Source organism: Danio rerio, chromosome 13 (assembly GCF_049306965.1).
Source record: "Danio rerio strain Tuebingen ecotype United States chromosome 13, GRCz12tu, whole genome shotgun sequence".
Lineage (NCBI taxonomy): Eukaryota > Metazoa > Chordata > Actinopteri > Cypriniformes > Danionidae > Danio > Danio rerio.
The window spans coordinates 37,101,303-37,124,505 of record NC_133188.1 but is presented as its reverse complement, the minus strand read 5'-3'; the positions used below and the strand labels follow the sequence as shown (position 1 = coordinate 37,124,505).

The 23,203-nt window shown below is 35.0% G+C and overlaps 4 protein-coding genes and 1 long non-coding RNA gene across 8 annotated transcripts; 4 read left to right on the top strand and 1 right to left on the bottom strand.

The window, feature by feature from the left end:
• Window positions 1-694: 694 nt before the first annotated feature.
• LOC137487422 (uncharacterized) lies at window positions 695-3,748 on the top strand. The gene is made up of 3 exons (XR_011005992.1): window positions 695-732; window positions 2,652-2,730; window positions 2,846-3,748. It is a non-coding gene; the product is annotated as an uncharacterized lncRNA (long non-coding RNA).
• A 3,144-nt stretch (window positions 3,749-6,892) lies between these two features.
• On the top strand, window positions 6,893-8,833 carry zgc:163030. Its single transcript, NM_001089413.2, has 3 exons — window positions 6,893-7,159; window positions 8,093-8,203; window positions 8,285-8,833. The coding sequence occupies exons 1-3, from the start codon at window positions 6,962-6,964 to the stop codon at window positions 8,360-8,362; spliced, it is 387 nt and encodes a 128-aa protein (NP_001082882.2). The 5' UTR covers window positions 6,893-6,961; the 3' UTR covers window positions 8,363-8,833.
• Window positions 8,834-10,669: 1,836 nt separating this feature from the next.
• Window positions 10,670-14,780, top strand: si:dkey-76k16.5. 4 transcript variants are annotated; one of them, NM_001327778.1, is made up of 5 exons: window positions 10,670-10,985; window positions 11,077-11,184; window positions 11,273-11,393; window positions 12,619-12,748; window positions 13,077-14,151. In NM_001327778.1, the coding sequence occupies exons 1-5, from the start codon at window positions 10,911-10,913 to the stop codon at window positions 13,474-13,476; spliced, it is 834 nt and encodes a 277-aa protein (NP_001314707.1). In that variant the 5' UTR covers window positions 10,670-10,910; the 3' UTR covers window positions 13,477-14,151. The 4 variants fall into 4 exon arrangements, with proteins under 4 accessions (NP_001314707.1, XP_073775917.1, XP_073775915.1 ...); XM_073919816.1 differs by having other exon boundaries at window positions 10,678-10,985; window positions 12,664-12,748; window positions 13,217-14,780; XM_073919814.1 differs by having other exon boundaries at window positions 10,678-10,985; window positions 12,664-12,748; window positions 13,077-14,780.
• A 1,300-nt stretch (window positions 14,781-16,080) lies between these two features.
• si:dkey-76k16.6 lies at window positions 16,081-19,725 on the top strand. Its single transcript, NM_001327775.1, has 5 exons — window positions 16,081-16,253; window positions 16,425-16,541; window positions 16,629-16,737; window positions 16,826-16,952; window positions 18,848-19,725. Exons 1-5 carry the CDS (start codon window positions 16,116-16,118, stop codon window positions 19,242-19,244), a joined length of 888 nt encoding a protein of 295 aa, NP_001314704.1. The 5' UTR covers window positions 16,081-16,115; the 3' UTR covers window positions 19,245-19,725.
• Window positions 19,711-23,154, bottom strand: mgme1 (mitochondrial genome maintenance exonuclease 1). Its single transcript, NM_001008640.1, is given in 4 exon segments — window positions 19,711-19,948; window positions 20,255-20,387; window positions 22,180-22,402; window positions 22,483-23,154. Coding segments are annotated over 4 exon segments (1,005 nt in total). The 5' UTR covers window positions 23,000-23,154; the 3' UTR covers window positions 19,711-19,816.
• Between the last annotated feature and the right edge of the window lie 49 nt (window positions 23,155-23,203).

The window sequence follows — 23,203 nt, the reverse complement described above, 5'->3', positions numbered from 1 at the left end:
AAATGTCTGTAAAAAATCTAATCAATTTTATTATAAGATTTTACCTGTTATTTTTTGAATAATTTCAAAAAGAGAAAATATTTATTAAATCCAACTTGATTTTATTATAAAATTTAGCTGTTATTTTTGAATAATTTCAGAAAGAGAAAATATTTATTAAATCCAACGTGATTAAAATGAGCATTTTCAAATTAGCCAGGGGCACACAAGTCTATAACAATAATAATTCCTTACATTTATATAGCGCTTTTTCTTGGCATTCAAAGCCCTTTACACATAGGGGGAATCACCTCATCTAGGTCTTTTGTCTCGTTTTACGCTTGAACAACTAAACGAAAGCCAAAGTTTATTTAACTGAATGTATTTTAATTATATTACAACATGGATGCTGTAAAAGGAACCGTATAAAGTGGGAAAAAAAACTCACAATAACCGGTCACCGGAAGTTTATAAGTATGGGAACAACACTAGCTAGGCATATATCCAATTATATTCATCAGTCTCCATATTCTACTGCATCTCAGAATAATACACAGCACCAAAAATGTAAATATATATATTGTATATATAGTCTGTGTTCTCCAATCACGTGAGCCCTCTTCAGCGCTCACCATGACAACGAGACAACAGTGATGTGCCTTGTAAAAATTTGCATATGCATTCCTATAAAGCTCGTGTGCTCTCTATCAGCGCTGTCAGTTCGCCCGGTGTTGGTTTTTGTACTTGACCAAGGTGAGTTCAATACCGACGGGCCCGGGCCCGTTTGTGCTGTAGTTCCTTGCGGTTTGCGTACATAAACGCAATATCGCGAAGAACATTACGGTCTTCTTGTGCACTCCCTGGGGCGAGGCGGCCTTTGAGCCCTAGGCTGGGAGCAAACAACCCCCGAGGACCCTCAGGGAAACACAGGGGGCCGGTAGTGGGACCTCGCTGCGAGGGTTATGGTGGGTGGGAGTAGCGAGGCCCACTCACCTTCTATTTTAAACTATAGTTTCAAACTTTAGTTTACTATAGTTTGAAATAGAAACCATGGTAACTGTTATGATTTAACTTTATGCAAAGAGCTTAGAATGACCAAAAGCAACAGCCCCGGATTCCGCCATTTTTAAGTGATATCGCTCTTCATTGCTGTCGCGATGGAAAGCAGCTGCTTTGTTTTTATTTAATTTATTCAGAAAGCCCGTTATTGTTTCCTAAATTGTAGAGTGTCGCCTCTTGGTAATTCTATGCTCTTTTGCTCTTTGTCTGACTGTTGTAATGTTTTGCTTTTCAGCTGAGTTGTTGAGCAAAGGACTATTGAAGACCACTGCGGGTTATATTCACGAGCGCGCGCATTATAATGTTTCCGGGCTGTTTTCTGAAAGTGTGTCTTGTTTAGATAAGTTTGCATGTCAAACTAAATAAACTATACTCTTTCTAAACACCTGTCTCGTGTTTTATTGGTCCTCTACAGCAATGCACTGTCAATACAGTAGTCTAACAAATAAATAGTTGTTATAAATGTACCTTCATTAGTCAACATTTGGTGTTATGTTATGGTTGTTTCATAACTATATTTATTATTATTTTGTATGTTTAAAACCAGCAAATTATACTATATATTTAACATGTCATAAACTTACTGTTATTTTAAAATTTGCCAAATAAAATGTCCTAAGACAAGAATGGGTGTTGTTTTGGTTTTATGTCAACCTACTGTAGGTTTTAGGTTGATAGGGAGTTTTTTTAATGACCCAAATCAAGTAAAACGTCTCTTACTCAAGTACTTTTAGCATGCAAAAGTCAAATTTAAGTATATAAAATACAGTTTCCAACAACTAAATTTTGTCTTGTAAAAAAGACCAGTGTGGTGGTGAGAAAAAAAGTCATGTCAAGTTATATATATTTATAAAAGAAGTTGATCAAGTTGTTATAATATTTAGTCATTAGATTATGTGACCGCTAGATGACGTTCATTTGAAAGGAGCGATACCCTGTACTAAAATGGCGGCTCTATTGACGCATTCCTTCCAATAAACAACATCAGGGTAGGCGACATCTAATGTATATAGCTGTGGGCGCTAACTAGTATTCATGTCGTATCATGCTCAACTCTTAATTCTCTTTTACGCACTTTGAAAGTCTTTGCGTGATTTCAGAGAGATATTTAAGCACATATGAAGTAACAGTGGCGTCATTATGACCCTTATTGTAAAACCAAAACAAAAATGGTATTGTCTAACACTATTTACTAATTAGAATTTGTTGTATAGTGTCAGAGGCAGAGAAGACACATCAACCAGCAAATGAGTAATTTTTCAGGAAAATGACTGACTGAACGGATGACTGTCTAGGTTGCATGCAGGAGATACATGTTACTAAGTATTTCAGCTACAATACTGTTAAATCACAGTAACCATCTATTAATTGTAACTTCACAGTAAAATATAGTTAGTTCTACAAGAAAATACGGTAAAATCACAGGAATGGGCCTTAAGATCTACCTTGAAGTCACATATTTTCACAGTAATTTTGTGTAAAACAAATCAGTGGCTTACTGTGAAAGTAATACAATTATTAGTCAGTAAATTACTGTTAACTTAGGATCAAATATTTTACAGTGCATCAATAAAACTCATGTAAACTTTTTTTCTGTCATTCTGTTTTTTAAGGTGAGCGCTGAATTTTCACAGCTGGATCTTCACAGCTGCTGAGGAACTATTGGAGTAAGACAGAGATCTGAGACTTAAGGTAGAGTTTATGATGTTTATGATGTTTATCATGTTTACAGTTTCTGACTGTGTCATACCATGAAAACAGATTGTTAACATATTTTCTTTTTTTTTTTTACTGTTGCTTAATGGAGTTGGACAATGAACTGACAGGAACTGAACGGCTTGTGATGGCAGAAATGTTGACCTAAACAGGGGCCTTCTACAAGTGACCGCCTAAAGACACTGGCATCATCATTATCATCATTATCATCATTATCATCATTGGAAGTGTTAAAGTTCTTATAGACCTCATCTTTACCAGACTAAGGCAAACTCTGCTTTTACTCCGCCCAAAGCCCCAGCTGGACTGTTTTGGCCCATGGTATCCGATCAGGCCCCGGAAGTGACTGTGGAAACTTGACTGGCCCAGGCTCGCATTGGCACGCTAACTTAAAGCGTGAGAGTGAAAACACGGCTCTTGACTACATTCCCAGAGCTTGTGTCCACCTGGGGTTGACATATGCATTTTAACTGCGACAAAGAAAAGTGTTTTTACAAGTGACTGTCTGGTGAACACTGGAAGATATTAGAGGGTATAGTATTCCCATGAACTGCAGTGTCCTCTTTGCTTCAATGAATCTGCATTCTGGCAAATAATACCTTTCATGCATTAAATCACATAAATTTCACTTTAAGTGTTTTGTTTTAAACAATATTGATAAATGTCAAATTGTTTGAAACTGCTGTTTAAGAAAACATTATCAAAGTCCTTGTTAAGATGATCAGTTTGTTTATATGTACATGTTTTATTGTGTATTATATGATGTATTGTCTATTATGAGATTGTTGGTAATCTGCATTGTGGCTCCACACTGCTGAACAGGCTCCACTAATTTGAGCTAAATTTAATTAAATTTTACTCGGTATTGCTGCTTGTAATCTGTTGCCTCACTTTTATTGTGTAGATATAAAGCATTGTTTTCTAGAGCTGATGAACAGGCTCCACACATTTTATGTTAAATCTAAATAAAAACATTGAGTAGTTTTCATTAACATTGTGTCGGTTTTTCTGTTCAATTTAATTAATATTTTTGTTTAAATTTTGCTAATTTCTTTAAGTACTTTTTGTGGTTACTCAATTTAAATGACTAATTTTAAATAAGCTAATTTGATTAATTGTTACTCAATCCATATATGTTGAATTTAATTAATAATATTGCTTGTAATCTGTTGCCTCAAATTTATTGAGTAGATATGGGGTATTATTTTTTACAGTGTATACGTTCCAGCCAGGGGCGGATTTAGTGATTTTGGGGCCCTAAGCAATTCCAGCAACGGGGCCAAAAAGTTCTAAAATGCACATATCAAGTTTTCTACATTTTATCTTTATGCAAAATAATAATAACATGCAAAGCACCTTGTAAAACTTTCGAAAAGATTTGTTTTCTTAAGTTGAATTCACAACTAAAAATAATAAATCAACAATTTGTTTTTAAGTTAAATATTTACTGATTTGACTGCTAGATTGGTCCATGATTAAAAGTGGGGGACACATTTGCACAGATATAATAATTATGTTCAAATTAACCATACACCATATGATAGAAAACAATGTTATGTATAGTTTATAGTATCATTTATACTACTTATTTGGGGGCCCTTAGATTTCCTGGGGCCCTAAGCAGCCGCTTACCTTGAGCCGCTTTTCCACTATCGTGCTGAATCGTTCTTTAAACAGAACTGTTCCATTCCGTGCCAAACCGGGCCAGACAGCACGGATACGGTTTCATTTTCCACTGTCGTGCTGCGACAAAGCTCTTTAAAACATTACACAAAACGCATCAGTAGTTGCCTTGGTAACGCAATGTAAACGGCTCCCTTTGTTCAATTAAAGTTAAATAAGAGCCGAAACAAGTATTTTTTTTCATAAAAGCAAAAGCAACCATGTGACTAAACACTGTTATGCCGCTCTATCAAATAGGGGTGCTAAATATCGGTACATGTGCACCCTTATTTATTTATATGTTGCGCAGCTTTGGCTAAATTTTATTTGGAGGGAAAATTACCAAAATGTAACGTGATGATTGAAAATAATTAGAGGGGAAATAAATATTTAAAATCTCTGAACATAACAGAAAAATAAAGAATGATAAGACAAAAATAATAGTGCATTTGCATATAGTGGCAGAAATATAATTTTGGACAGGCCTTGTCAAAGTTGAGCGGGCACTTTCACTAATAAAAACACAGCACATAAATTATTTCATTTTTAACAATCAATTAAATTACACTGCGTTTTTATATCAAAAGTTGATAATGATATAAAATATACTACATTATGATGTTAAAATGAAACCAATTAAGCGATGGCTGTTATTTGTTTTACTATTCAAACATTAAATAACGAATGCAGCAAGTGAAAAAAACGAATATGAAACAACACTTATATTGCAGGATTTAAAGCATATAAAGCACTATTATATTTAGCAAAATGCTGCTCTATTATCTTTTTATTTTGATAATTTTATTTTTATTATTATAATTATTTTGTGTTCATAATTAACTAACAAGCTGAAGGCGAATTATTGCTTGACGTTTTAGAAAATATTTGCGTAGCTATATTAAAGATCACCAAGAACAAAAACACAGAAACATGTTACATGCCTCATAAATGTCATATGTATAACTGAATCATATAATTGCCTATAGCTGAAATGATGAAAATTGCTCATTTTATTTTTATAAAACATTTGTCAAAACGTATTGATATTTTTTGAGTAAAAGCAATACTGACATTTAAGAATCCATATTTATTTAATTCATTCATTGTTTTGACTTGTTTATTAGTGCATATGCTATAATATAAATCATTCAACAGTAACGTTACCTTGGACAGTTACAGTGCCGCTCCGTAAAGCTTTCAAGCAAAGTCTTTTGGACAGCCGACATTACAACACGCCGTCCTTCAGGTGGTCTCGCCGGAATTAACAAGCTGTCCTGGCTTTGAATTAAAAAGTGCAATTATTTCCTCGTTGTTAAAAGAGTCTGCAAGTTCGTGTTCCATGGATTTAGTTATGTTGTTGTGGAATTTGGACATCGACGATGCTAAGCATGACTTTATTCGCTTTATTCGATGCGCAGCAGGAAAAAAAAGTCAGCAGCGCAAATCGCTGGCATCTCTCTCCCGGATCAGAGCGAGTTTTGTGCTGTGAAATACAGCGCTGCGTGCAATAAACTCACATTCAGGCAGGCGAAGTAGGTCTGTATTCAAGTCAATAAAATAATAACTTTAATGAATAAAATATCTTCGTAAGAATGTGATGAGTTATTCACTTCTCTGCCAGAGACTGCTCTATGGTTTTAAAACCTTTTTCAAACTGTATCGTTTAGACCTGGATCATTATTTTATATTAAATGTACTGTAGTTTATTTGGGATGTCTGATGACTAGCGCGCTTCTGCTGAGCCAGCTGTGGTAGCTTAGCAACCGAGTCGCGACGTCAACACACAGAATCTGTCAGCACAGTTCAGCACGGTTGTCTAACCGTGCCGAGAATTCCGGGCCAAGAACGGTTTGTAATCGTGCCGCGCCGTTCCAGGCTCAGTGGAGAAACAACCGTAACCGTACCGAAGTGTTCTTAGAACGGTTTGGCACGATAGTGGAAAAGCAGCTTATTAGTTAAATCTGCCCCTGGTTACAGCCTCTCTAGTTGTGCAGAAAAATACAATTAGCTGCTGTTGCAGCTCCAGTTGCTGGTGTCCTGACATTTCATCCTACCCGTCAGATTTTTATACCAGGGCTAATTGCGCATGCGCACATCAGCTATTTCGACACTTAGTCACTTTTTTAAAAATTGCTAAAAGTAGCAAATTAACATTAAACATTGCTAAACTTGTTAGTCACTTTTTTAAAAATTGCTAAAAGTAGCAAATTAATATTAAACATTGCTAAACTTGTTAGTCACTTTTTTAAAAATTGCTAAAAGTAGCAAATTAATATTAAACATTGCTAAACTTGTTACCTGGTGCACTTTGGAAAAAATGTTGTAAGGTTAGAATGAAAAGTTGCTATTTTGAGCAACAAAATTGCCAACACTGTAAACGTGTCAAATCCACCTCTCCCTACAACTGCGATTGGTGGACACGTGAAGCCCCGCCCACATTAACAGCGCTTAAAAGTGACGTTTGTTCATTTCAAACCGCAGAATTGATCACGCTTTCGACTTACTGACACAACGAGGAAAGATCAAGACAAATCACTGTTCAAGTATGTTTCTTAAAGCTATTGTGGTGCTTTTTGTGGTGAATTTGACCCTGTCGAGCGCTGGCCTGGTCGGAGGACCAGTGGATGCGAAATTGGACAAAGAATCAAGACAAGCGTTAAAGTTTGCAATGACCCAGTACAACAAACAAAACAGAGATGTGTATTTGTGTGATGTCTCTAAAATCATCAAGCTCCAAAAACAAGTAAGTATTTAAACATTTAATTGAGTTATCAGGGAATGTATTTTCATTAGGCTACATCAAGTGTTAAAAGTACATCTTTGAACGCTGTTATGTGTCGTCAAATCTGGTTTAACTGGGTCTGTATTTCTTAAAGTCGTAAGGCTTCACTGTGTGAGTAATGGGTTGTTTAAATTTTTTACATTTTTTTTTTGTTGTTGCTTTTTCCTGTAGAACACGTTTGAGCTTAGTTTGTGTCAGCATTGGCAAACAAATTAAAACATAGTTCAAGTTTAGTAGCCTATAATGAATGGTTATTAGAGGCAAGAATACAAAGGACAATGAATGGGTAAATAAAATGTATGTTAAATTGTGTAAACCGAAAGATGAGTACAATGCTGTTTTAATTTAGAGTAAGTATATTGTAATTTTAATAGTTTCAGTTAGTAGTTTTAATCTTTCATTTTTGAAGTTTGTTGCCTGCTTGTCATTTTTATTTAATAGATAGATAGAAGTATAAACTATGTTTTAATAATAATATTTTAGGTTTAAATTGCCCTAAAGGAGTATAAGAAGTTTTACTTTTTTACTATAATTTTTACTATTTACTTTTTTTTTTTGGCAACTTTACCAGGAAATACAATTTACTTAGAAATACAGTTTATTTTTTATCGTTATTTAGTATAGTTTTATTTATTTTATTTAGTTGTCATATATTTGAAAAAACACTACCCAACTAAAACATTTGAAGCATTTGCCTTAACATGCAACTATTGATACAGATACAGTATTTTCAGCTTAATATGTATAAACTGAATCCCCATGGCTATGTATTTTTGCTTTTGTTGTTATTATTGAAGTAATGTTTTTAATGGATTGGTTTTAGTTCTCCTTTATGACACATTTATATCAGGGTTGTCCTAACTATGTCTGAACATATTTCTTGATGATACTCAGGTTGTTGCTGGCATTAAATACATCTTCACCGTGAACGTGGCCAGAACCACTTGCAGAAAGGGCAGAGAGAAGAAGCTGTGTGCCATTCAAAAGAACCCCTCTCTGGCACGGGTATACACCCTGTCTTATTTACAATGAATAGGTTCTGTACATTTCTCCATTTTCATAAGAGGTATCTTTATTTACTTGTAGGTAAGGCAATGCAGAATGGCGGTCTGGATCAAGTCATGGGAGAATTTTATTAAAGTCACTGAAAATTCCTGCCTGTAGAGGATGCTACTGTTGCAGTTTGAGGCTTTTACAAAGTGCAATATAACTCACTTGATATTGCTTATTATACTGAACTTTAAATATTTACTATTGCTTAAAATAGGAATTGTATTTGTGCAGGTAACCTGTTGATGTCAGCTGCAAATCTTTATACATAAAAGCTAATGCAAGCTTGCCAACCTGTTAGACTCCTTTGCTCCAAAAGGACTACAGTTTGAAAGAATTTCTAAATAAGCCTTGTGTTCTCGTCTTTGTTAATCCTTGGCTTATTAAAAGTTGGTCCTTCAATTTTGTCAGTGTGCTTCATTTATTTGGCTAAAATAATTTGCAGAGGTAATTTGATTTGGTGGATAATATTGTGATTTTGTTTTTATATATGTATACTTCTAAAAGTAAACCATAGTGGTTTCAGACTTTCCTCAGAGTATGTAAATTGACCCATAGCGCCATCTGCTGTCTTGGTGTTGGAAATGGCCTAAGTGCATTTGTGCAAGAACACTTTCCTCCATCCAACATTTGTAAGAAATCCGTCTAGATGCTTTTGTAAGAGGATGTTAATAAATGCATCCTAGAAAATCTGTGCTGTCTGTATGCAGTTAGATGTGCTTGTTTAATGGCTACATGCAGTTACATATGGATGGACTGTGTATTTATGATAAATAATTTGTATTTGTAAAACACTTAACAACATTTTTTATATATTTTTTTTTAAGTCAAACTGACATTTTGTTTTTGCAAAGTGGCTTCTGTCTGTTTGAGAGTTGAGTGATTCTTTGCTAAGCAGATTGTTCGCAAAATGCTTGACTGGTTTGTGAAACACTTGCACAGATTTCACTCCTTATTAATCATGCGCATTAAGACTGCATGAAGAAAAGTACACCCTTTACGTATGTAGAACACATTGTTTTTGTTAAGTTTTTTTTTCATTCCTTTATGCCCTTTTAAAATGTTAATTTCTTATAATATTCTTCTATTGTTATATCTGGAAGTTACTGCCTATTACTACACTCAAAAATAAAATCTGTCACTGGGGCAGTATCTTTTCAAAAGGATTTTTTTTTACTAACCGGTTCCTAAAAGGTACATTTTTAATATCTTAAATGTACAAATGTGGACCTTTTATAGTAACTCAAAAGTACAAAGATGAATTTTAAAGTTACAAAAGTATACCCTAAGGTACTAATGTCCACTAGTACGGTACAAAAGTATCTTTTAAAAAGGTACTACCCCAGTGACAGATTTTGTTCATTTTATTTTTGAGTGAATAGGTCTGTCAAAGCTATATACTCATCCAAAGCAAATAAGTTATGCGCTGTTGATTTCATTTTGAAGGTGTGAATCTTATAACGCATATGGATTGATCATTGATATAGAACGTTTTTTTCCTCCAGTTTGCAGACCATATTCTTCAAAAAAAAACAAAAAAAAAAAACAGCCTATTTCTCCAATGCACCACAAGACAGCAGAATAAAGACCATTATGAACTCTCTCCATCATTTTTATTGGTGTTTGAAGATGTAAAATATATGCAATAATCTGTTCTGTGGGGAGGCAAAAACATTTGATGATCTCTAAGTTATGTATGCTTGTATGTACAGTGCTCAGCATATTGAAGTACACCCCCCACAAATCTCTCATTTAAATAAGTTTTTTTCTATGGGATGCTATACAATATTGTATTTGTGCATATACATAGCCAAATCTGGAACTAATCTAGCAAAATAACTTACAATAATGGTTCAAAAATTAGTAGCCCAAATTTCTATGTTAGGGAAAAATATTAAATACAATTTTCAAAAATATAGCAAAAACCAAGAGACAAAAAATATAAACAATTTTCTTAATGTTGTTTGTAATTTATTTAGCATGAATTTAAATGTATTTTGATGCTTTGTAACTAAAATATTATTTTAAAAAAATATATCTAGTTTATAAATCCGTTTTGTGCAAATGCACCAACATGTATTACCCATTTTCACAGAGAAATTGATAAAAATATAATTTTTTAATTAAATAATAATCAAAATGGGATGTACTCAAATAGGCTATGCTGAACTATGTATAATGTATGTATTTATGTATGTATGTATGCATGCATGTATGTGGTAATAATCCTCCACTGAACAATTGCAATTAATTTTATACTTTTGGAATTTTGTAAGTTTAAAATAAAGACGTTAGTGTAAAAACAAATCTCAAATAATCACGCTTAATGTTGTAAAAGTTCGGGGAAAACTCGATTCTCAAATTCATTTTCAATTCTTGGCCGGTCTTTTTTGAACCATTCTGGATCCCGTACAGTATAGTTGCGCTTCATACGGAAGATGTAGTTTGATTGCGTAAAGGCAAATTCAGAGGGAACAGAGCCAGTTGTCAATTTTCGTTCTCTGCATGTACAGTTTACCTATTACAAGCTGACTAAAACTACATGCAGTAACCACTGTGATTCAAATTTATAAGCTACGAACAATTTGCTTCACAGAGGTTCCTTAGCTTTACGAAGCAGTTATTCGAAAGTAGACAAAATACATATCTCTACTAATATACGATGAGGACTTTAAATTCAGATGAGTTAAAAGAAGCCGAGACTTCTTTATACGCGCACCTGCCTAAAGCTATAAAGGTGAGTTGCTCATTATATTTTTCTTGTCACATTATTTATCGCCCATACTTGTTTTACAGTTGCACTAAAGTGTATACCTTATGTTCTTCAGGTATATGGATTTGTCTTTGCCATGAACAGAGGAAAGCCAAACACTTTGGAGATATTGGTGGATTCGTGGCCAGCTTTTACCACTATTATTGTTCGACCAGACCCAAATGTGAGTAACTTTTTATAAACTCTCAAAATGTTTGGTCAAAGATATCACTTTAATGTCAAAATCACTAACGTTCCTCTAAAATCATTAGAATGGTCGAGCTAAAGACTTTATGAAGAAGGTGACTTTATATAGTACAGATGAAGAAGTACTGAGAAGAATGTTGACTGTGGAAAATGCAATTGACTGGAGCACATACTTCTTAATAGGAGGTATTTTTTCTCAAATCTTTTTATTATATTTTATACAACAGTTCTGTCTGGTTCTCAAATCTGATTGGCCGATAGCTGTGCGATTCTGCAATATCAGAACTGGTACAGCCTCCTCACCCTTCTGTATTACTCCGCCTGCATAGGGTGACAGCAGATCAGTAAATTCACCACAGTTTGACAAATATTACATCTGTTGGACAACATACTGTACTTTTGAGGCTTTTATGCAAGAATGTAGTTGTTTAGATTCATTCATTTTTTTTTTCGAGCTTAGTCCCTTTATTTATCTGGAGTCGCCACAACAGAATGAACCGCCAACTTATCCAGCATGCGTTTTACGCAGCAGATGCCCTTCCAACTGCAACCCATAACTGGAAAACACCCAGACACCTATTCACACCCTTACAATACAGACAATTTTAGCTATGCAAATTCACTTATACTGCATGTCTTTGGATTTGTGGGGGGAAACCTAAGCACCCGGAGGAAACCCACACAAACGAGGGGAGAACATGAAAACTTCACACAGAAATGCCAACTGACCCAGACAAGGCTCGAACCAGCGACATTCTTGCTGAGGCGACAGCACTACCTAATGCTCCACCGCGTTGCCCTAGTTGTTTAGATTATGCAGTTTATTTATAAGGTTAGTGCACGGGGCTTAATTTGTGCCAGAACACACTGGATCCGGCACCTTATTTTACCGATTTCCCCCTCCTCAACCGCCCTCTGTTCACTTTCACTTTTTTTCTGCGATTTCCCAACCCCTCTTCACTTTTCTCTGCAACAACCCAAATCATTCAAATACTAAAATATAACGTTGGTTGAATTAGTAATGGCTTCTGCTGTTCTGACATCAGCTACAGATATGAATAAATAGCAATACAAAAGTATTTTGAGACTCCGTGTTTGATATTGTTTTTATATAAATGATTATGCCAACGAACTGTTGTATAAACACAATATCACACTAGTAGCAATGGGATATGGCTGTATATCATCACTGGTGGGGACAATAAGACCTGTGGCCTTGTGCCAAAGAACATCTGCCACCAGTGCCAATATACTGCCATATTGCACTGCTACTTGTGTGATGTTGCTCATATATTATATTATATTATATTATATTATATTATATTATATTATATTATATTATATTATATTATATTATATTATATTATATTATATTATGCAGCTTCTGGTTAATTTAATAACATTATTTTAGGATGTGATATACGTCATTTACCGATGCTGAAGGAAATTTCTGCAGCTCGGGGTGTCCGTATGAAAGGGCTCTCCTTGGTTCACCTCATGACATTACCTGAACCTGGTCATTTACTTCAGCTTATTACAAGGTAGGATGGTAAAATTCAACTGCTTTAAAGGAATCTGGTATAAACTTATGAATAGTGATTTGTGTTTGTACAATGCTTTTTAAGTAAAGCAGTCTATATTGTTTAACTCAGTATTTCTTAACCACGTTCCTGGAGGTCCACCAACACTGCACCAAGTTCTTGGTCTGTCACACCCATTACAGGTCTTCCAGACTGTGCTAACAAGCTCATGATCTGAATCAGGTGTGTTTGGTTAAAGACAATGTAAGATGTGCAGAACTGGTGATCCTCCAGGAACGTGGCTGAGAAACGCGGGTTTAAATGATTCTTAATATCTTTGCTTCCACAGTGATCTCGAGTCCAGAATAACAGTTCTGAATGAGTCACATGCCGATGTTGTTAACAAGACTTGGAAATTTGGTGGGGATGACAAAGGTTACAGGAACGTTCTGCATCTCATCAGCCATTTCCCCACATGCTGCATTACAGATGAGAACAACCAGCCTGTGTCCTGGGTGCTGTTATATGATTACTGTGCCATGGGGATGCTGTACACTCTACCTGAGCATCGAGGGAAGGGCTATGCCAAAGCTTTGGTTACTACAATGGCAAAGAGGCTCCATTGTCAGGGCTATCCTGTGTACTGCTTCATTGAAGAATGCAATCAAGTTTCCTGCAAACTTTTTACGAGCCTTGGTTTTACAGAGGATCCGTCTTATAGGGCTGCATGGTATGAATTATTTTGTTGAAAGTGAATGCACACCAGTTGATAAGTGATTATCTACAGTTGTCATCATAACATCAACGTTGCTGTTATTTCACCTTTAGGCCATTCAGGATGTACTGTAGATGACATTTGTTCATAAGTTGAATATTAAAGAAGCTTTTTTTCTAAAACTGCGGTCAAAGTCAAAGGCTGCCTGCACTTTGATTGTTAAACGTATTAAGATCAAACACATTTAATACCCCTGGCTTTTCCTGCTTAACCAAAATGATATTTTTTTACAAGAAATGTTTAATTATTTACAACATTTTACCAGTGCTTAATATGGGCTGCATCCAGTTCTAGAAAATATCAGATTGTCATGTTTTGATTTCCATTATTTATTGGTATCGATCTGGCATTAACTTCTGTCTGACTGCATGTGTGTGTGAGAGAGTAGCCTACAAGGTGAAAAACAGCGAGTTGTGTTTAGGTTATGTTTAGCTGTTGAGACCATTCAGAAACAAATTAATGCTCGTATACTGGGATCACACCAAATGCAGAGCACCATGTCACTTTTTCTAGTTTGCACATGAGATCTTTTTACTAGTGCTGGGCAAAGATTCATTTGATTCCATACAAGTCTGTTTTGACAATTTGTGTGTATGCACTGTGTTATGTATGTATAAATACACATTTTTTTCATGCATTGCATATGTCGGAGAAAAAAAGGTTTGTTTAGACATAAAATATATCTGAATATGATACAAATTATATATACATTTAAATGTTACAACATATATGTATGTGTTTTAACTAAACATAAATATAAATAATACACACTATTATATATTATCAAATCAAACTCTTATTTTGGATATGATTAATCTTTGCCCAGCACTGTGTGTATGAAGACTTGTGTGTATTTAACATATGAATAGTTAATATCTTTAAGAATTTCATTGGAAAAATGACACCAAATTGTCCTAGACTTCACTTTGAATTTAGTTAACAGATCAATACAAATCATGCTATATGGTTGGCGTCAGCTTCACATCTTAACTTATTAGCAAGTTTTGTGGCGAAAATTATTCATTTACATATTAAACAGATTATTATTATCTTTAATTATTCACAGATCCAACATTGTTCAGAGTGTTCACAACAGTGAAATGCAAGCATTCTATTGAAAATCAAACACTAAATCTGTGAAAAGTAAATCTTCTCAACTAAATTCTAACATGCACATGTTAATCTTATTTATGCAGGTTGCAAAATTCAGGATCAGTGTAAATACAATTTTAAAAAGATGCTGGTGAATGCTTGCTGTAATTAAAATATTTTATACACAATTAGAGATTTTTTATTATGCTTTTGTGATTCCCTGAATGGTTAGTTGTGTGTGTGTGTTTGTGTGTGTGTGTGTGTGTGTGTGTGTATGTGTTTTTGTGACATATCAGGACACAAATCTGTATAATGACGTAGGTATGACGCAGGTATTACAAAAAGGAGGTGAAATATGAGGACATTGGTGATGTCCTCATTTCTCAAAATGCTCATAAATCATACAGACTGAGTTTAATCAGAGAGTAAAGCTGCAGTCTCCTGTGATGGTTGGGTTTAGGGGTGGGGTGGGTTGAGGGCAATACAATATACTGTTTCGACCGTATAAAATGAATGGAAACCTATGTAATGTCCTTACTTTTCACAAAAACAAACGTGTGTGTGTGTATATACAGTTGAAGTCAGAATTATTAGCCCCCCTTTTTATTTTTTTCCCCCAATTTCTGTTTCATAGAGAGAGAATATTTTTTCAACATTCTAAACATAATAGTTTTAATAACAGATTTATTTTGTCTTTGCCATAATGAAAAATAATTTACTAGATACTTTTCAAGAAACTTCTATACAGATTAGTGACATTTGAAGGCTTAACTTGGTTATTTAGGGTAACTAGGCAGGTTAGGGTAATTAGGCAAGTTATTGTATAACAGTGGTTTGTTCAGACTATCGAAAAAACAGCCTAAAGGGGCTAATAATTTTGTCCCTAAAATATTTTTTTTAAGTTAAAACTACTTTTATTCTAGCCAAAATAAAACAAATAAGTCTTCATCCAGAAGAGAAAATATTATCAAACATACTCCTTGCTCTAAAATTTCCTTGCTCTGTTGTTAAACATTAATAATAACATGGGAAATATTTAAAAAAGAAAATTCAAAGGGGGGCTAATAATATTTTATTTAGAGTTGTTATTATTTTGTTTGTGTAAGAAGGTAATATTTTAATGTTGTGAAATAATTCAGAAAACGTTATAGAAAAATGCAGACAATACATATTTTAGAAAAACTTACATAATGGACATATTGATTCACTGTTTTACATTGATATATATATATATATATATATATATATATATATATATATATATATATATATATATATATATATATATATATATATATATATATATAAATTTTGTGGCTCCAGGACAAACTTTACAATTTTTAGTCTATGATAAAAATAAACTACTCAATTGAGGGGCACTACAACCAATGCTTTGCTCGAACACTTGTAAAATCTAAACTTTAAACTTTTCCAAACCACAACCTCGCTTTCCTGCCTGCCCCGTGCAGTGTCATTTTTGTGTGTCTGTGTGTGTGTGAGAGAGAGAGAGGGGTTTATTTAATGCGGTGCACGCAACACAGACAGCAGACACCAAGCGAAGCACATGAGCAGAGAAACCTCGTAATGCGTCAGCTGACAACAGAGGATCTGAAGAACCTGGAAGTAGACCTTAAAAACTACTTCCCACAGTCGCTGCAGGTTTGAAAGCCTTTAATAAAAGTAGTTCATTTTGAAATAATAGTGCCGCTTGCAGAAACACGATTTACTGTCCGTGTTGAAGAAACAGTCATTACAGTGCTCTGCAGACATTAGTAAGCCTGCCGTTGTGTTGTGTCCAATGTATAATTCATCTGTCCTGTATACATAAAGGCATATGGATCCATTGTGCTGCGGAACAGAACAGGGCAGAGAGCTGATCCTGTTATCGTGCTTGTTGACCAGTGGCCAGAGTTCAGAGTTTTACTCATTAAACCAGAATATCGTGAGGTATTGAGAACATTGGGAAGAATAATTTGCAGTATTTAAGTACAGTTAAAGATAATTTGAACAATCAATTTCTCATTTTTCCTACAGAAAGGAGATTCTTTCAAAGACATGACTGTTTTCTCCAAAAACGATGATTACCTTAGAGACCTGCTGGCACAGAGAGATGTCATTGACTGGAAGAAGTTCATTTGTTTGGGTACTTGCATATGCCTTGTCTGATTTCAAATCAGTATGAACCACTGAACATCTTTAAACACCTTTTTAACTTTAAACTTTGTTTCAAGCTGCTGAGCTTAAGCATGAGAAAATTATGGAAGTTGTGGCAGAAAACAGAGGTGTACCTGTGAAGAAAGAGGCAGTGTGCCACATGTTGGTCCTACAAGATCTATCAAAACTTCCAGCGTTTGATAGGTGAGTTACTGTCAGTGGTGTAAAGTAACTAATTGCAAATTCTCAAATGACTGTAATTGAGTAGTTTTACCCAGGAATTGTAATTTACTAAGTAGTTTTAAAAATGTGTACTTTTACCCTCTCAAGTACATTTTTAGTGCATAATCTGTTCTTTTACTCCACTACTTTCCTTCAACCTGCAGTCACTACTTTAGTTTTTCTTGTCATGGGGATTGGAAAAATCAGTCCTGCGATTCCTGTCCAATCAAATCGCACAAAGAAAGTAAATCACATTATAGTGAACTACCTCAAGACATGGGCGAATGCAGCAAACTGTTTGGAGGCTTGACGTTGTGTAGACGTTACCACTGTGACTTCTATCAGATGTTGGATTTTGGTTGCCATACCTGATGAATCAATGTCAGTATCTGACGTCAATATGATGTTGGCTTAAGATGCTGGCTCGACGTTGGATTTTGGTCATTTTCTCATAACCTAAAATCGACCAAACATGTACGTCATTTGATGTCATTATTGGACATCAAAATAATGTTGTCCTTAGATGCTGGCTAGACATAAGACATTATCACCTTAGAATTATAAGGCTCTAGCTGACATTTTTGTGAATATTTAGATATATACATATTCTTATTAAATGACAACTTATTGACATTGTGATGTTTTTTGTTTAAGTAATACTTCAATTAATGATCTGCCATGTAGAACCTTATAATTGCAAGCGTAAAATGACTTTTTAGCATTAGAAGCTTCTATCTGCATTTACCCTGTTTGTTTTACCCCAATCTGCAAATGTAAGAGAATGTTGATAAGCAAGTAATATACAAGTAATTTACAAATAAAAAATTTATCAGAAAAAACAAACAAAAAGTGCTCTGGGGTAAGCTCAAATGTATGGTCGGTGCTCTTTGGGTGCTCATCAAAACAGCAACATTTAGGTTTATTTAAAGTACATTTAGGGCCTCTGTCATGTTAATGTATGAAAGAGAACTGTTACACACATATTGTTTGCTATATGGAATGCAAAACTTTGAAACTCAATATCTCAGATTCATTTGGAGTGCAGATAGAACCCTATAATTCCAAGGCAACGATTAGACATTAAACATAGAATAAATTTTGGTCACCTGACATCACAACGTAAATCTAACCTAACATTAACGTCTAATGATTGTGTCCCTGCTGGGAAATAACTAGACGAACTACAGAATGTCACACTTACACACACATGCACAAATTACATGTAAACGCATCAGCTTTTTACAGTATAATACTCACTGCTCATGAGTACTTTTAAAAAGTCTTTTACTCCTACTTTGAGTAATATTTACAACAGATTCTTTTACTCTTCTTACACTACATTTTTAGGCAAGTAGTGATACTTTCACTTGAGTATAATTTTTTAGTGCTCTTTCCACCGCTGGTTACTGTATATCAACTATAATCATTAATGCCACACTTTAGACCATTTTATGACAGGACATAGTTTAAGTTATATAAGCCTATAATGCTGTAATATGTCACTTAGCACAAGCACCATAACTGAAACATTACATATTACAGGTCTTCATTCATCAAAATTTATGTTTGCTATTGGCTCGGTGTTGGACTTCTGTCTAAAATCTTTTTCAGTTCATCGAGATAAAACATTTGTAAAACTTGCTACAAGAAAAATAAGAATAAGTAGTCTTGGGCATTAACATGAATTGCATTACTCAATTTATCATTCTTTTTAGCTAAATTATGAAGGTTGAATTGACATTTCTTAACTTTAATCATACAATTTTCATCATCTTGGAATATCACTTATATTATTTGATGTACCTTTTGACTGCCAAGGATAACAAGTGTGAGAAAGATGACAGGTTAAACTAAAGTGTCTTTTCTTTTTCTGGCAGTTTATCACTGAAGATTTCCTCCCTCAATGAGTCTCATCTTGAACTAGTCAACAGTAACTGGAAGTTTGGCTGTGAAGATAGCAAAGTGATGATTAAAAATATGATTGCAAACTTCCCATCTTGTTGTGTCCTGGACTCAGATGATCAACCAGTGGCATGGTTATTAACATATGTTTCCTGTGCACTGGGAATTCTGTACACGCTTCCTGAACACAGAGGAAAAGGCTATGCAAAAGCACTGGTCACTGTTATGTCCAAGAAACTTCACTCTCAGGGTTGTCCAGTGTACTGTTTCACAGAAGAAGAGAACCAGTTGTCCTACAGGCTCTTCACAAGCCTGGGTTTCACAGAGGAACCAGATTTCAGAGCAGCCTGGTATGTCTTCAATGATTTATAATTAGATTTCCATAAGAGCAACTTAATTAAATAGTTTAATTTTAATTAAGAAATGCGCTATATCAGTGGTTCTCGAACTTTTTTCATCAAGTACCACCTCAGAAAAGAATTGTCTCTCCAAGTACCACCAAAAAGAGCAGTATTGAAATACAGTAGCGTAGTAGGCCCAGTAAAGCAGCTACAACTCTGCACAGTTAAAAAAAAAGTGGCAGATTACCTCAGAAATATAGGCTATATGTCATTTATGGCATATTATATACATCATTTTTAATAAATTTTGAAATGTGTGTAGCATGTACATGACATATTTCATTTCTCTGCGTACCACTAGAAGGAAGCCTGCGTACCACTAGTGGTACACGTACCACAGTTTGAGAACCACTGCGCTATATGGTTATGTGAATGCTTTCCGATGTGAAACTTTTAAAAAGGCCGCTGTCAACAACAAAAGTAATTTAAGAATAAAATGTGTAAAACACAAATGTTTATTCTTTGTATCAAATGAAAAACATTTACAGTTGAACTACACATTGTGTAGCATTATCTAGAATTGTTATGCTAGTCAAAGGGGTTTTATTTTTCTGCAAACTCTTCTAGTCGAAGAAGCCATTTCTCCCAGAATTGCTTAATTTGCTTGGAGTTCAGAAAGTGAGCATGTGCAGGTGAACCGTCTTTGTAGGCTACCACAATTAAGCCATTATCTACCTGCACAGAAACAACATGATATATATAGTTTAATAGGATAACTTGAACAGTACAACTGAAAGAATAAACATGCTGTTTATATCAAGAAATAAGATGAATCACACATATAGTCAAACAACACGTTTACACTGGGTATTAACATGAACATTTTTCATATTTTATTGTATTGCAAAATGCAATATAACCCTTTAATTCTACACAATCTAAGATTATTTTGACTAATTTCTTTAAATCGCGTTTCTGACACCACTCTATGCAAAAGTATTTTTTGGTTTTAATGATAACCAGAGTAAAAGTAATGCTTACCTGGTAGCTGTAGTTGTTGTCACTGTTCAAGGCACCAGTGTATGCAGCTACTTGTAATGGATTGTCATAAGTATTGTGAAGTAGAGGCTTCGGCTTCTCTGAGGTCTTCCAGTCAATGACACACAATGAACCTCTGTTTGAAAGCACATAAGCTTTTGTTTTAGGGTAAATTTCAATGTGACCGATATAGCAAAGAAATTATTATTAAATGTCAAAATATGCAAAAAATGAAAATCCACTGAAATGCCCCTGCTATGCTATTTGAAAAGTTGCTAATTATTTAAGGTCTTCTACAATGGACTCTTTTCATAAGACTTTTGTGTTAAATGGTCATCAGCATGTTAAATCCTTGAAAGTTTTTATTATTTTGATTTTGGAAAAATGTATGACCATTTATATGAATTTATGTACTAAATCATCTTTGCATCAAATTACAAAAAAAAAAAATCACAGCTGGTGCGAGGCGTTTGTAATGCAGTGTCTGTGGGACAGGACAGTAAATTTGATGTGTTCTCTCCCACTCTCTCCTGTTATTAATCTCACACTTTTTCTGAAAGTCTTGAAGACACTATTGTGAAATTTTTATTTCATTATTTCAGCAAATAGAATTGTAAAAATATTATTTGTTGTACTCTTCTATTCACTGCGCTCTAAGTTTACCCAACTATGATGACTTCCACTACTGAGATACCCGGAAATGTGAAAAGGGTCCATAGATTTATTCTTTTCAAAAATTACTTGGATTTTTGCATAATATACACTGCAGTATCACCTTTTCCCAATGTCTGAAACGTCTTTTGTTATGGATCGGCACTTTCTAAACGCCCCCTTTCTGATGGCTTATCCATCTCTGATTGGTCAGATGACCAAATGTCATCTGTCAAATGTCAAAACCAGTTGTCTATTACCAAATCCAAAGCTCCAGAGGCTTTTAAACAATGTTTTACAGTCTTGAGATGGAGTAGATGTTCGAGGACAAGTCTTTATGCTTTATAAATGTAGAAAACAAGCGTTCACAGAAAACATTAACCAAATTCTTTCATGTCTCTGCTTCAACTACAGTGTTTGAATATTAATGTAGAAGTTGCTTGTGTTGGGAGACAATAAATCAGTTTAATACAGGGGCGTAGCATGGACGAAGGGGACGTGTCCCCACCAATAATTAAATTCAACCATTAACCTGGACATGTAAATCACATCATCTACTTGAGTCCTACCGCCCCCAAAACACATATGAACATGGCTGAGCCTTTCTCTGCTGTCATGTGAGAGGCTGTAGCTGTATTCAGATGTAACAGCTCAAAAATAGCACAGGGGGAATTTTACTGTGCAAGAATAAGGGGTGTGTAAGGGGAGTGACACGCAAGTGAGGATTATGGCAGCAAAAAAAAAAAAAGGTGCAAGTCACATAAACTCAAGTTCACTACCGAATAATACTGTCCATCAAAATAATGGTAACATTAATGCTAGTGTTTTTCCCACCGCTTTGACGCACAAGCTAACTTTATAGCAGGCTGATATAGTCTGTAAGTAATATAGTCTGAAAACCAACTGCACAATAAACTGCTAAATGTCAAAGTATAAATAATATGATTCCTGTCAGTTCTTCTAATCTCTCAGAGTTAGCCAGCATATCAAATTTCGGTTGAACCTATTTGTCAGTAAAACTGCAATCTGTGCTCGATCTACCTTTTATTAATACTGATGTATGAGACATATATAAAAGAAACGCAAGTCTTTATTAACTCTTTGTAACTTATTAAACATTCCTTAAACATTATACTATTCCTTAATTTACCTTAATGAATTATTTTAAGAGTGGGTTCATAGGTCTGCACTAATGTCAAGAGCAAACTATGCACTTGATTTAATAATACACCTTATGAAAATGGTCAATTTAAAAAAGCATAACAGAAGAATCTCACCTGTATTGGGCAACACAATCTACAATGCCCAGATACTGTAATGCTGAATGATGTACAGCACTTTCAATAGCTCTCACTCCTGATATATCAGTCAACACATGAGAAACACTCTCCATATATCCGGACACCTCTGCTGGACACTCAGTGTCCTCCTTAGAGACAGTTTCCTGAGTGAAAGTGTTCTCAATAGCAGCATGAAACAGCTTTCCTTGTCTGAAAATGTCTAAAAGAAAATACACGGTTAAATGAGGAGGTCTGATTTGTTTAAAATGTAGTCTAATCAAAGTAAACAGTAGTCCTTACTCAAGCTGTATTCTTTAAAGCCTTCCTCTCCAAGTTCAGCAATCATCCTTCTCCTCCACCTCTCCAGGTAAAAGGCCTGTTCAGGTGGCATCGTCTGCTGGAGGATGCGGGTGACACTGGGTATAAGTGTCTTATTAGAGTCCCTCTCTAATGGTATATGAGCCAAAGGTCCTGGGACATACTCTGACAGACCTTTGGCCTCATTTAATAGTGGATGCAGGATTTTAGGTTCTCTGGGCTGCTGAGAATGAGGTTTGGATCTTATTATTGGTCCAAACAGCTTAGAGTCTTCATCCTCGATGCTTTCAGGAGTCTGTGAGCTGGTTTTTGTCAACACCGCACGAACCAGGGATGAGTAGCGCTCCGTGTCCACTGTGCTGTACTGACTGACCTTTTTGCGTGCTCGCCATTGACAGCTTGTTGAAAAGTTGTCCACCCTCGAGAACCGACCAGGGGTGAAACCTATTGATCTCACACACTTGTATTGTGCCAACTGCCTCAATAACGTTACCTGCATCGTATTAACAGTTCTTTGTGTTCACGTGCTGTGACTGTTATGATGTTTAAATATGGTTTCGCATGCTTTGAAAAATAAAATAATGGACATGTAAATTAAAATAAACAAACCAAAAAGTTATAGTGCGGATCAGCAGGCATGATGTTGCTACATGCCACATTCAAACGTAGCGCAGATTGAACTGGATATACTGGGGAATTATGG

Coding starts and splice junctions, on each gene's coding strand:
- zgc:163030 (NM_001089413.2), top strand. CDS start 6,962: ATGTTTCTTAAAGCTATTGTGGTGCTTTTTGTGGTGAATTTGACCCTG. Junction 7,160..8,092: donor TCATCAAGCTCCAAAAACAA/GTAAGTATTTAA, acceptor GATGATACTCAG/GTTGTTGCTGGCATTAAATA. Junction 8,204..8,284: donor AGAACCCCTCTCTGGCACGG/GTATACACCCTG, acceptor ATTTACTTGTAG/GTAAGGCAATGCAGAATGGC.
- si:dkey-76k16.5 (NM_001327778.1), top strand. CDS start 10,911: ATGAGGACTTTAAATTCAGATGAGTTAAAAGAAGCCGAGACTTCTTTA. Junction 11,185..11,272: donor TTGTTCGACCAGACCCAAAT/GTGAGTAACTTT, acceptor TAAAATCATTAG/AATGGTCGAGCTAAAGACTT. Junction 11,394..12,618: donor CACATACTTCTTAATAGGAG/GTATTTTTTCTC, acceptor ACATTATTTTAG/GATGTGATATACGTCATTTA.
- si:dkey-76k16.6 (NM_001327775.1), top strand. CDS start 16,116: ATGCGGTGCACGCAACACAGACAGCAGACACCAAGCGAAGCACATGAG. Junction 16,254..16,424: donor ACTTCCCACAGTCGCTGCAG/GTTTGAAAGCCT, acceptor GTATACATAAAG/GCATATGGATCCATTGTGCT. Junction 16,738..16,825: donor GAAGAAGTTCATTTGTTTGG/GTACTTGCATAT, acceptor CTTTGTTTCAAG/CTGCTGAGCTTAAGCATGAG.